Raw genomic sequence first — 14,688 nt, forward strand, 5'->3', positions numbered from 1 at the left:
AACTTAAAAACAAAGTTTCAGTTTATAATTTTATTATATTTAATCTACACAAATTGTTCTACATATGTTAGATTTATCTTAATTTTTATACTACAGTACAGAACCCGTTATCCGGAAATCAGAAAACCGGAAAACCAAAAAACCGGAACGAAATTCGATAAATTTTCCCGCCATTTTTAAAAAAAAATTTTTTTTTCTTCATAAGATTTTAGGATTTTTCTTTCTTTTTTGAAGGATGTTCACCTTACCATCATTTTGGAAATAATCATAAGTATATTACTTCATCGATTTTCTTTCTTTTTAAGATTATTTCCAAAAAAAGATATTTTTATTTGGGTTTAACAATAAAAAAACGGCTTTTTGTAGCGATTCAGAAAACCGGAAAAATCAGTTATCCGGAATAGCGATGGTCCCGATCGTTCCGGATAATCGGTTCCCTACTGTAATTAAAAATTAAGCTTAATCGCCTGTCACCATTCTGACTGTGTTAGAGTAGCAAATAAATTTGAATTTATGAAGATAGTGCTGTAAAAATATTTTACGAATATATCAAAGGGTTTGACTGAAACATTTTCAAATTAAATGAGAGAAAAAAAAGAATTTTACAATACTAATTATGTAATTATTGTAATCTCTAATCTATAAACATCAAACTCAGTTCTAATTAGGACAAACAGTTGTTTCTAAAAACAGCCATGACAAGATGGTAAATTTTAAAATAGAAAAAAATAGTGAACTAACTTTTAAAAATAAAAAATAAATACAAATCTTTATGCCTGAAAAGTAAATTTTTATACGAAAATCAGTCAGCAAAATTTGGTTAAAAATAAAAAGCATCAATTAATATACTGAAATCTTATGGTTGCTTTTTAGCAATTATTTTTTAATAATTTAAATTTAAAACAAAGTTTATTCAAAATAAGTTTTTTATTTACTTATTTTTTTTACTTATTCAATTTTTAAAATAAAATTACTAAATTCTTTTAGAAAAAATATTTTACTAAAGGTGAATATTTAACAAACAAAAGTAATTTCTTCAAAAAAAAACAAAACAAAAAAAATTGAAAATTTATAGAAAGACTGAAAATTTTCACTCCTGAATGCAAAAAAGTATTTGCTTCTGTTTCGCTGTTTTGAATAAACATAGAAAAATAATCCTTTATAAATGCTTCCCAAGACAGATAAAAGGTTAAAAAACATATTTTAATGCTTACTTTCCTCTGTTCCTCTCCTTTTGTTTTAACAGATGCTAGAAGGACTGTACTACAGTTACTAAGAATTAATCTTCCTGATGCAGAGTCTTCAGATAAAACAGATGTCAATGTCATATGTGCAAAAAGCTCTCCATTATGAGCATATTTTGCAGTCACTGCAGAATTTGGAGTTAGAAGATAGCAACTTGATAGATTTAAAGTTGCTTGAATGTTATACCTTGCAAAGAGATTAAAAATGTTAGGAATATTTTTGCAAAAGCTTTGAAAATAACTTTTCAATATTTAGAGCCAAAAGATTAATGAAAATAAAATAATGAAAGAGTCAATGTTTAAGAAAGAGAACCAATTTTTAAAGAATGTATTTTTATGCCAATAAGTTTAAACTATGCTTTGTGTTGTAATAGTTTCAGTCATGGAGTTGTGTACTATTTTATTAATTAAGAGGACAAAAATATCAAAGTGCAGAAGAAAGGAATAGCACAAACATTCTTTTAACATAGATATATATATACCTGTTTTTGACTGTTTATAGACATACACCGAAGAGCCATTACATTATGACCACCCTGTTAATAACGTGTAGGACCATCTTTAGCCCTCAAAATTGCTAGCACCTGCCATGGCATTGATTCCACAAGGTGCTGATAGGTAGTCTGAGGAATCTGGTACCAAGCACTCACCAACTGGTCCTGTAATTCTCTTACATTGTGAGGGGGTAGCCTGGCAGCACGAATTTGTTTTTCCAAGTAGGACCACAAATGCTCTACTGGATTAAGGTCAGGTGAATTTGGGGGCCAAGGCATGACTTGAAAGTCACTGGAATGTTCCTCGAACCAATCCATGAAGTTTTGAACCTTATGACATGGTGCATTATCCTGATGGTAAACATCATCCCCCGCAGGAAAAACTGTTGCCATGAATGGGTGAACCAGGTCTGCAACTACACTGCTCAAAAAATTAGGGGAGCCATGTGCTCCCCTAATTTTTTTGAGCAGTGTATATCTATGCATATATATATGTATATACACTACTCAAAAAAATTAGGGGAGCACATGGCTCCCCTAATTTTTTTGAGCAGTGTATGTTCAAATAGCTTACAGACGTCAGGGATTGTTCTATGAGGATTATGGGTCCTAATGTGTCCCATGAAAACATTGTTCCTGGGCGAGAAACCATGAAAACCTGGACGAGCCCATTGTTATAGATGGAGGGTGGTCATAATGTAATGGCTCTTCGGTGTATATTTATTTATATATATATGAATTTACTATCAAAAATAGAAGAGTCCATATATTGGTTTCTAAGGTTTCCCTAATTTTCTTTTTCTCTATCAAATTTAGCTATTTTATTTATTTATTATTATGCATCAGAGGGGAAGAAATGCTTGTGATTTTTTTAAAAATTCGTATTTGGGAAGAAAAAAAAAATTTGGTTTTCTTTTCTTTTTTGGATTTTATGAATTTTAATTATTATTTTTTTTCTTATGTGATAATGATTTACGAAATGCTAAATTTTTTTTGGTGTGTTTTCCTCTTACAAAATGTGAGAATATCGCTCATGATATTAGAATAAAAAACAATACACATTAATTTAAAAAATATGCATAAAATTTTATTATATCCAAATAGGCTTTTTTTTTGTAAACAACGTTTCTGTTACTTTAAATTTAATTAATAACATGTTTATTAGTTATTATTAAAAGTATCTTGCAGAAAGATATTAGAGATAGAGAGGTTTGTCGCAGAAAGTCCAAAAAAATTCTGCCACAGGATATTAATTTACATATGACATATGATTATATAAATGAGCCTTAGGATTTAATTTCCCAGAAAAATATACAATGATGAAAGCACAAGCAAGCAGCAAGTTTGAGATAAAAAAAAGGGCCTAAGATTTTTATACAAAAATGCAGTTGTAGTATACACCAATTTACAATTCACTAAGCATTTTGCATGTAATTTACGTAAAGAACAAATAACAAGTTTAGTTGTAAGCTCCCTTCCATATATTGAAAACGAGGTATGTTAACTTCTCAGGGAAAATGTTACAGCCTCGAACTTTATTTTTAGTGTAATATGAGAGAAGATCTGACTGATTAGTCAGTTAGAAATATTTCAAACAGCATTGGTGACTATTTCCTGAGCTGGCAAAATTAAAAAATACCAATATTTAGTTAGAGAGGTTATGAAATTCAGTAATTCAATTAGATATTTATGTAAGTAGTAATTTAAGTATCTAAAAATTATTATCACCAACCTACCACTAACCTAAGCATTTACAGACGTTAAAACTTTTCTGTATGCATAATAAAAAACAAATTTATAAGCACAAAATTAAAATTTTTTTTTTCTCTTTGTATCAATTATTTAAAAATTCTTTACACACAACACATCATAAAAATTTCTTTTAGATGCCAGAAAAGACTAATTCAAAGCACTTGGTTCAGGGTTAAAACCTAAGATTTATTCACATAAATTGTTTTTTTCTTTTATGCTAAAGGAAAAACCTGCTTGGCAAGAACAGTTTCGTACAAATTTACATGAGTAGCTTTATATTCAAAGGTAAGTAAGAGTAAAATCATAGTAAAAATTAAAAATGATTTTTCAAAAATGAAACTCACTAAAAGTAACTAATTTATGTAAAATTTAAAAGGAAATTACCGTGAAAGAAGTTCATACTGAGTCATTTCTTCAATACAGAGTAATTCATGTTGACGTGCACAGTAGTTATCAGGTGTTAAAGTAGGTTCCATAACGGAATTGGTGACGTTAAATTTTCCATTAGGAACAGGATAACAAGAAAGAAGATTTTTTTCCAGATCACCCAAGGGATGTGGACGATTTTCAAAAGGTACAATGGTGACATCATTGTTACTCCAACGCTCAGTAAAAGAGACCACTGTCTCTCTTGCTTGTTGCAGTTTTTCCATATCACAGAGTGAGACAACATCAACACATAATTTTTTCACCAAAACAGGTTCAAACCCGAAATCAAAAACAATGTCTTGACGAAATGTGCCATATATATTTGTAAGGAATCGTACCTGAAAATGAAACATAAATTTTCTAATGTAATGAGTAAAAAAGATTACACATACAAACACAATTTTTTCGTTATTAAATATTGTTCTAACATAACATTCTATGATAGATTTGAGTTATTAATTAGATGTAACTTATGATATAAAAAAACATACTATATCCCTAATATAATGGAATATGAATGACATTTTCACATCAGCCCTCACTCCAATAAATTATAATTTAATAAGAGAAAAAAAATACACACTTACATTTTTTAAAAAAAAAAACTTTTAAACAGTTTTTAATTTTTGGACATTAAGAATTCAAATAATGAACATTAAGAATTCAAATTATTTATATAAAATTTTACTCATAACCTAATGCAATGATTTTTTGGAATAAATTGGAAATTAACAAAAATAATTTATTGAATATAATTAAAGCAAGGTTGTGGTTTTGATCACCCTTAACAGGATGTATGAGTGAGTGATGTAAATTTTTTGCGCAAGAGCCATGATTTGGCTATACCACACCTACAACTAGGTTAAAAGTTTATATAACTTAGTTAAAATTTATAAAATTTGGTTAAACTTCAAACACAAGGTTGAGTTTGAAGAAACTTGGTTAAAATCAAAACTAAAATAAAACTAAAGTAATTTGGCAAAAATCAATATAGCTAGTCAAAAGCTGGTCAATTTATTAAAATTTGAATTAAATCGAATTATAAAATCCGATGTCTTTGAGATAAGTCATTAAGTTAGGATGAGGTGCGTCTCCAAGTAAAATTGCTAAAGTCGGGAAGCCGAAGTTAAAGTACTGTCGTCTTTTAGATTTAAACTTTATACACTGATTCAAGAAATGTTTCACTGTAAGAGACTCTCTACAAAAATTGCATTGTGGAGGTGCTTCACTTAAAATGAAATATTTGTGTGTCAAGCGGGTGTGCTCAATTCATAGCCTGTTGAAAGTACCTGGGTTTTTCTATTGTAGTTAGTGAATGGTGCAAATGGTTTAATATATGGTTAGATCTTATGCAATTTGTTGTTTATTTCAGTAGTCCAGTTTATCTGAGATGGGTAACAGGGTCTGCCACTAAATTTCGAATGTCAGGTAAACAGTGTTGTTTATTTGTAAGATTGTGTGTCGACTTGGCTATTGAGTGTGCTGTTTTGTTACCCTTAATGCCTATATGTCTAGGAATCCAACCAAATATTATTTCGTAGTTATTGTTAGTGAGTTCAATGTATAACTTTAAAATATGTGGGATAATAGAGTGAGGTTTACTGTTACAATTTTTTATAGCATCCATACAGCTTTTTGAATCAGAAAAGATAACCAATTTTTGTGCATTTGGTTTGAAAGAAATTGTAGAGCAAGAAGAATGGTATGACATTCCGAGGAAAATACAAAAAAATTTGAAGGTAGTTTCTATCACTCCTGCATTGTGTACAACCGCACTAGCTACATGGTTATTTAATTTAGATCCATCTGTGTATAGCACATAAAAGTCATTAAAATTATATAAATGGGAATAAAATAACTGCTGATAAATCACTGCAAATGTTTTATCCTCAGTCAAGTTTTTAAAAATGTCGACAATTTTAACATGCACGCCAATCCACACAGGAATCAACTCAGCTGATTCTAAAACGTTAAAATCATCTAAACCTAAATTTGTTTAAAAATTTTTCATCCTAAATCCAAAAGTAAAATTAAGGCAGATCTGTTGTTGAAGTGAGTAGAACAAAATGGTGTTGAAACGTGAGAGTATAATAGATGCAAAGGGTGACATTTAATGTGAGAATAAAAGTTAAGAGAGAGACTATTTCATCTCAGAGTGAAAGAAGGTTCATTATGTAAAACACAAACTTTTGATTGGTGATGTACATAAAGCTCCTATGGTGATCCTGAGTCCTTGATGACGAATAGTGTCTACATTTTTTAAAACCGACTTTCTAGTTGATCCATCAACTATAATCTAACTTGGAACAGATTAAAGAATGATATATTTTGAGCATTGATTAAAGATATTCAGTTTGGAGAAACAGGATTGTCGTAATTTATGGATGGGAGCTTTAAATGTCAATTTTGAGTCTAAGATTAGACCTAAAAATTTAGCTTCCTGGACAACAGGGATAACGGTATTATTAATGTTAAGTTCAGGATCAGGATGAATCCCTCATTTTCGACAGAAATGAATACAAGAAGTTTTATTAGATGAAAAGGTAAAACCATTTAAATCAGACCATTTTAAAATCTTGTTTATTGAAAGTTGTAACTGTACTTCAATAGTCACATGCACGTGGCTCTGCAAGTCAATCTAAAATCATCTACAAATAACTCACCTTCAACTGCATGTGGTAGAAATGATAAAAGTTCATTTATTTTAATGAGAAATAAAGCCACACTAATCATGCTACCTTGTGGGACTCCTTTGAGTTGGTTAAAATCATTTGATAAAATTGCATTAATGCGTACCTGAAAGGTTCTATCAGTAAAAAAGTTTTTAATAAAATAAAACATGTTTCTTGAAATATTATATTTAATCAGGTCCAATAAAATACCATGTTTTCAAATCCTATCGTATGCTTTTTCCAAATCAAATAGTACTTTCACGAGGTGTTTTTTCAGAAAAGCTAACCTTACTTGTGTTTCTAGTATAAGTATGTTGTCAATAGTGGATCTGCGTTTTCTAAACCCGCTCTGGTGGATATGATATATATTTCGAGATTCAAGAAGTTGGACAGGTCCGGTATTAATTATCTTTTCAAGCAGTTTACAGCGGCAGCTAGTCAATGCAATTGGTCTATAATTGTTCTGGTTTAGGAATAGTTATGACAGTAGATTTTCACCAAGATGGAAATTCTCTTTCTAACCAAATTTTGTTGAACAGCTTTAAAATTGTTTGTAAATCAGTATCTGGAATATTATTTAGAATGCAATTATAAAGTTTGTCGGGACCTGCCGAGGTAAACTAAGCACGGTTTAAGGCAGATTTTAATTCTGAAAAAGTAATTGGGGAATTTTATTCACCAGATGGGCACAATAATAGTTTTAAAGGTATTTTTTTCAATTTTACTTTTATACTTGTATAATTGAAACTTTGTTGGATAATTAGAAGGGTCTGATACCTTGCTTAAACTTTCAGGCAGAATATTAGCAATATTTTTAACATTAAATATTTTTTTCTCATTGGTTTCTAAATGCGGTATAGATTGATTAGGATAGTGACCAGAAATGGCTTGAATTTTTTTTCCAGATTTCGCGGGATGTAGTGTTGTTGTTTATACTAAGGCCATATTGCACCCAAGAACTTTTTTGACTATTTCTTCTAGTTCTCCGTGAAAAGGCTCAAAATTTTTTGAAAGCTATTAAATTTTTGATGGTAGGAAATCTACGAAATTTCCTCCATGCTTTCTTTTGAGCTTTATAGGCAGCGCCAAATTTTGGGCTCCACCATCCTGAACAGGATATATGGTAAAAGTAACAGAAACAGTCTAAAAGCATATGAAATTGCCCAAAACCAACAATTTTTAAAATAATTAAAACACTTATAACTCTAAATAAAACTTGCACTTAAAAATATTTTTTTAAAGATAATATTTAGTTATAAATATTTATTAGAAGAAACAAAAAAATTGAAGACAGCGAGAAAGATTTTAGAATTTAAAATTTCAATTTAAACAACTTAAATATTGGATATTTGTAAATTACTAATTTTGCCATATATTTTGAGAAAGCAAATTTTGATTTTTTAATCCCAAATAAAATGTGAAAAAAAATCTTAGTTTACAAATATAACTTGAATAACTTATGACATGCTTTCCAATTTAAAATTTTAAAGTTATTTCCCATATTACATCTATTCCATTCTATTGATCATCACTTAATAAAAAATAAAAAAAAAAAAATGTCTGATACCTTGTTTCTTCCAAAAACACAGGATTAAAATATTAAAAATCAAAACTTTCTAACCTGAATGATGAACAAATATGATTTTAAAAGTGATTGCCAACCACTATGAAAGAGAAGTTATGTATCAAAAATATTTAACAAATTTATCTTTTCACACAATATATTTCCGCATATTTTTATATCTTCTATATTACTAAAATAATACTCGCAAGTAGTTTACCTTCATGGTATAACTTTCATCTGTATAAGCATTTAGATCTTCATTATTCCATTCCTGACACTGAGGGCCTAAATTATATTCTTTCATGTCAGATCCACGGCGAGCTCTCAGTTGTGATATTCTAAAATGGAACCTGTGAGTTTCATAAAGCAATGCTGCGTGTCTCAAAGTTGCCTAAAATATTAAATAATATTTTTCAATAAACAATTAAACAGAAAGTTATTTTTTATTTCAATCTAATAGCAGGTTGAATGCAAATATAAAATACACTGTTCCCAATCATCATAGACAATCATTAAATACCTTTTTTTGAATAGCTCTTCGGAACACTGACTTTGCTGTGTTATGCATTAAGTATATTTGTTGTAAGTGGAAAGATTTAATATTGCTGTGAAGTCAATTTTAAAATTAAATGCATTGATTATTGTTGTGCCTCAGCTAAATTGATGATTGGGTTTAATTTTAAGATACAAATTTTATAAGTGACTTACTTCAAAGTGTTTCTCTTATCTTTTTTTTTATATGCATGTCTAACATCGTCAAATAAAAGTTTTTTGTACGTATATTGCTTTTCTTTATGAAATAGGGTGGTACCAAAACATATTTAGAGTTGTAAAATAATAGTTTTATGTACATATATTTCTATATTTTTAAGAAATCTGCTACAGAATGGTAACTGAACAAAACTGTTGCTTAGGGAATAACATTTGATATAGCCCTGCTGTTTTTTTAATTTAAGGAATGCATGTTTTGGGCTGCAAAATATGACCGTTAATTCAAGTAAACTTTGAATTTAATAGGGTGGCAATATCTGATTCTGTTTTGGACATGTGGCGAAAGGGGCACCAATAGAAATGTGGCTAAAGTGTTTATTGAGAAAATATCTCAACATCGGGTGTCCATTGATAAAAAATCAGTTCCCTAAATTATAATAATAATTTGTGTCTACTTTAATAATTTTTATTGAAATATCAGTTGTACAAACATGATATGGTAGAAGATCTATTTAAACCACATTAACCATATATCAGAAAAAAATTCATGATCTCAAAACAAATTCATAACCACAAATTATAAACAAATTTATTTCCCAGCTTTAAATTTTTTTGCTTTGTTTTATAGAAATTATTCAATTCATGTTAGTGATTGCACTTTACATTCATGTGATAAGCAAAATATAAAAACAGCAGAAATTTTTTGATGGACCATTAACCAGATATTTTGCTTTTTTATTGGATGATATGCTGGTGACATTATACATTATTCATATTATTTAAAGCACTATACATTATTCAAATAGATAAATGGAGTAAAACTTAGTCAAAATTTTTTGAAGTACTGTTATTTTTCTATACAATTTGAAATTCAGCACAGAGAAATTTAGGAGAAAAAATTCAAGTAAAAAAATAGACTTAGAATATTATCTAACAGTTTTAAATTATTTCTTTTTCAGCCTTTCTCACAATAAAAATATGTCACGAGAAGATGACAATTAAAGAAATATTAGATCAGAATAATTTCTAAAAGAAAAAAATCTAAACAATTATTTACATATTGCTCATTATTGCAAATTTAAACTATTGTATTCTGTCTGTGATGCTGGAAAAAAAAAAGAACAGTTTCAATTTTCGTACTGCTTTATCACTTTTTACTAAGGGTAATGAGAAACACACAAAACATTCAGTTTCCTTTAATTAGTATTTAAAACAGTTATTTTTTGAAAATTAAAACTGTTTGTCAATCATTTTCTGCTTCTTCAAAAAATTTGTAAATCTTATGTTAGAACATTAAGCTTTAATAAAACTAAATCTTTACTCTATTGCTGCCTTTCAATTAGTAGAAATTTTTTTGTCTTTTTCAGAAAACACCGCTTGTTAGTCCTTCAACTGTGATTGGGTGCCCGATGTATTGAAAAAGAATTAAACAGATTCCTTCAAATTTTTTCCCTCCAAAATCCATTAGGATTTTCAATTGTTTTTTAGACATTTCCACATAGTTCCAATTCTAATATTTTTAATGTAATGCTGTTCGAAAATTTGCTTGGTATAATGTTCTAAATGTTTCATTTAGATCACCTGTTTTAAAATATAAGATATTAAAAGTTTATTTCAGAATTCAGAAAATTTACTGACTTTTCCAGGTTTCCTAGGAAAATGTTGACAAAACTCCAGGCTGTATCTCTTCAATAGATGGCAATATTTTATCAGATATATAATATTATTTACTTAATAAGCATAGATAATTATCTATGCCTTTCAAAAACATATTGAAAAAAAAAAGCAGCACTCCTGTTTGCAGCAAATTTAAGTATTTCAATATGCTAAGAGCATAATTGTGAAATTTTTGCTGTAGTTAAAAAAAAAAATTAAAGGAAAGTGATCATTTTAAATTTATATCAAATGGAAAAAAAAAGCTTACAAAAATTCACATTAAATGACTTGGGGAAAAAAAAAAAACTTAAGCCTTGAGTTATTTTAAACTGAATAATAAAAGCAAAGTAGACAATATACATATGTTTAAAAAGAAAAGGCTTATTTGGTGCCTTGGACTAGATAATTACTAGGTTTGTAGAAATATTTCATGTTGTAGCAACTAAAAATGTATTACAGTAGAGAACCAATTATCCGGGATGCTCGGGACCATCGCTATCCCGGATGTCTGAATTTCCCGGTTTTCTGGATCGGCAAAAATACGTAGTTTATTGATGTTTTATCGAACCCAAATTACAATGAAAACAAAGTAAAACATTTTAAGAAAAGAAAAGTTCTCTTCAATTAACAAAAATAGAAAAATAACATTTTAATAACATTTAAAAGTTTTGACAAGAAAAGTAAGTTTAAAAATTACAAAATTCGCATATTTATTTTTTAAACATTTCATCAACTTTTAGCTGACGAAACTTTGGTTTTTGATTGAGAAACAACTGTTGGATTTTATAAACAGCCATTACATGAGTTTCCTCAATAAATGACTTCTGTTCCATTCCAGCTATTAGTTCTTTAGTTAGTTGGATACATCGTTCATTAGATATGACAGATACTTGTTCAGCTTCATCTTCGTCGTCACTTTCGTTTTGTTCTGCGCCTGGGTTCAACACCATCTGAATAATTTCAGAATCTGTCATTTCGTTTACAATTGGAACGTCGTTATCTATATTAAAGCACTCATTAATCTCTGCTTCTGACATTAAGTCCCGCTCTAACCATTTTCGAGAGTATTCCCGGAGCTCATTTTGAAAATCTTTTTCTTTTGAAATTTTAAACCCTTCAAAAGGAGAGTCGTCAACATCTTCTTCTAAAAAAATACAAGTCGGAATTAACTTCCGCCATGCGTGAGTTAATGTATCGTGGGAAACAAATTCCCATGCTTTCGCTGACAACCATATAGCATCTTTCACGGTGAATGTTTTCAGAAAATCTTGGACTGATTTTCCTTCATTTGCTGCGTCGATCAGCTTCTTTAAAAACTCAACCTTATAGCGGCATTTCAAGCTGCGTAAAATGCCTTGATCGAGAGGCTGTATCAAGGACGTACAGTTTGGGGGGAGATATTGAATTTCAATATTACTGGCAGTTAAAACGGCTGCAGGTGGATGTGCCGTACAGTTGTCTAAAAACAAAACAATTTTACAGTCATCGGGCAATCCCACCGATTTACAATGTGCGCGTGATTTAGGCACAAATTCCTTCTTGAACCATTCCGTGAAAAGTTCCTGCGTGATCCAAGCTTTTTTATTAGCTGTATAAACTACAGGCAAAACTTTGACACCTTTTAATGCCCGGGGATTTTTACTTTTGCCGACAACAGTCAGTTTCAATTTACACGTGCCCGCTGCATTCGCGCAGGCTAATAATGTCAGCCTATCCTTCGCAATTTTGAAGCCACCAGGATTGATTTCATCTGTTGTAGTATAGGTAGTATCTGGTAGATACTTGTAATACAGACCCGTTTCATCAACGTTAAAAATTTGCTCTAGGGTCAAGTTCTGAGTCTGAACCACATTCAGCACAAAATCTACATAATTTTCAGCGGCTTCTATATCGGCTGAGGCTTTTTCACCGCAAAATTTCGTTAATCGAATGCCGTTTCTCTCTTTGAATCTGGCAAACCATCCTATGCTGTATTCGCAATTTTTTTCTATGCCAAGCTCATCATGAAAATTTTTCGCTTGAGCCATAATTATTTGTCTAGTTAAAGGAAAGTTTTCTGATCTTCTCTGTCTTATCCACTCCATTAATACTTTGTCGACATCCTCATTTTTTGCCTGATGCAAAGTCTTTCGTTTTTTCATTGCATCTTCTCGCTCGGAATTTGAAAATAGAGCCAGTATTTTTTTCTTTTGACCGTCTTTTCGAAGATCATAAATGGTTTGAGTCCCTACGTTATAAATCTCACTAAGAGATTTTACTGAAGAACCTTCATCTAATTTTTTTAAAATTTCTACTTTCGTTTTTATCGATAAACTCACGTGCTTTCTTTTTTTAGATGTTGAAATAGACGAAGACATTTTCTTTCAAAATCACAAAATATACGACTAGTGCTATAAAATTTCAAAATTAAAATAAATTTTTCACACTCTAAAAAAGATTCCTAACACGTTTTAACTAATCCTAGCACAAGTAGATAAATGATGGATGATCTACTAATGTCAGAGAAGGGGGTGGAACCAATGTCAAATAAATGAAGCTGCGTGTAAAATATCTGCCCATCTGGAGGTGAAGGTCAAGATGTGAAATTATTTTAAACTATTCTTTCTAACAGTAAAGACCAGATGTCCCATGAGTCATCCATTTTACAGAAGGTGGTTGGTAGGGATTAAGACAGGTCAAGTAGTTGTTAAATTACATTGCTAAAAATAGCAAGATTATCTTATTGATGTTGCGTGTCATTTCAAAACTGATTTAAAAAAAAACTAAAATTTAAACGCTAATTAAAATCCAATATATTATTGGAAAGAAAAGTACCAATGAGTTTGTAAAACAAAGCATATTTTTAGCATCTAATATCAGACCGTTCTATAAAGAAACTAACAAATATGTAAACAATCCATATTTAAAATTAATCCTTATTTATTAAGTTAAATCACAAATTCACTAACTAAAAAATAATGCATTTTACCAACAGATAAGCAAATAAATAAATATTAAAAATAAATAAACTATAAAAACTTATATTTTTAATCATTAGATATAAAATAAATAAATTATCCCCTAAAGTATTAAAAAAAAAATTAAATCTTAAGGGAGAACTAATTAATCAATAAATTAATAAGACCAGCTTTTCAACAGTCATCCCCCAAAACAACTAAATTAATGAAATATTCAACATTTTATTTATATTTAAAGGAAATTAAAACGTATTTAACCAACTGGCGAACGTTTTTAAAAATCGAAGGAGAAAAAATTATAACAATGCAATACGTTTAGATTTTCTATAAAAAAAAAAATTAAATCACAAATAAGATGGATAGATAAAAAAATAAAAATTAAGATGGGAAAACAGCGAAATTAATAAAGATAACTTATTTTGATCATAATACACACAAGGAAACAAATTAAATATATAAGTTAATTGAAGTTATTAATTTAATTAAAGTAGAGGAAAATTATAATAAACTAAATAAAATCAAATTAAATAAAAATAAAAAAAACAAAGCTGGAAAATTACCAAATGGAAACAGTAACTAGAAAGGGCTCTATCATAAATATTAAAACCGGGAGATTATAAAATCTACTGACTTAAAAAGAAATTATCTTAAAATTCATGAATAAAAAGATATAATTTATGAAGTACGAAATTTATTGTGAACGACAGGAGGAAAAAAAAAAGGGTATTGAAATCAGAAATAAATCGCTTTTAAAAAGGGAAAGCTGCAATCTGCCTTTTTAATTTTAGTAATAAATAATTGTATGCTTCATTATTAAACAATCTTTTCCGCTAATTTTTTTTATAAAATCAGAGGATTTTTAACGAAAGCAAATGCGATTCCACATCAAGCAAAATTTGAAATCATGATTAAACGAAAGAATCTGAATTTATTTAATCGAAAAATATTGTATCGTTAATTAGTGTCAAATAAATTAATATAACAGAAAAAAAACTTTGTACTTTAAATTACTTTAAATTGTAATAACGATGTATTGTCAGAAATTATAGAACAATAATTTGTCATAATAAATCACGGATAAAAAAAATGAAAAAACTGGAGAAAAAAAATAAAAGATTAAAAAAAAAAGTTCTATCATGTTAACAAGTTCCTTGACTCGGACTTCTAATAGACAACATTCCAGAAATGATTAAGAATAATAGAAGAATC

General features: G+C 29.1%; 1 protein-coding gene across 2 annotated transcripts in view; it reads right to left on the minus strand.

The window, feature by feature from the left end:
* Helz (Helicase with zinc finger) overlaps positions 1–14,688 on the minus strand; it is a 43,385-nt gene that overhangs the window by 22,082 nt on the left and 6,615 nt on the right. For both annotated transcript variants that reach the window (XM_016061874.4, XM_016061873.4), the window contains exons 4-6: positions 8,373–8,546; positions 3,875–4,257; positions 1,215–1,431 (exon numbers count right to left, since the gene is read on the minus strand). In XM_016061874.4, coding sequence (XP_015917360.2) covers positions 1,215–1,431; positions 3,875–4,257; positions 8,373–8,546 — 774 coding nt within the window. The remainder of the gene's footprint in view (positions 1–1,214; positions 1,432–3,874; positions 4,258–8,372; positions 8,547–14,688) is intronic.

The sequence above is a fragment of the Parasteatoda tepidariorum genome, chromosome 7 (assembly GCF_982258835.1).
Source record: "Parasteatoda tepidariorum strain Cologne lab strain chromosome 7, Ptep-v5.0, whole genome shotgun sequence".
Classification (NCBI taxonomy): domain Eukaryota; kingdom Metazoa; phylum Arthropoda; class Arachnida; order Araneae; family Theridiidae; genus Parasteatoda; species Parasteatoda tepidariorum.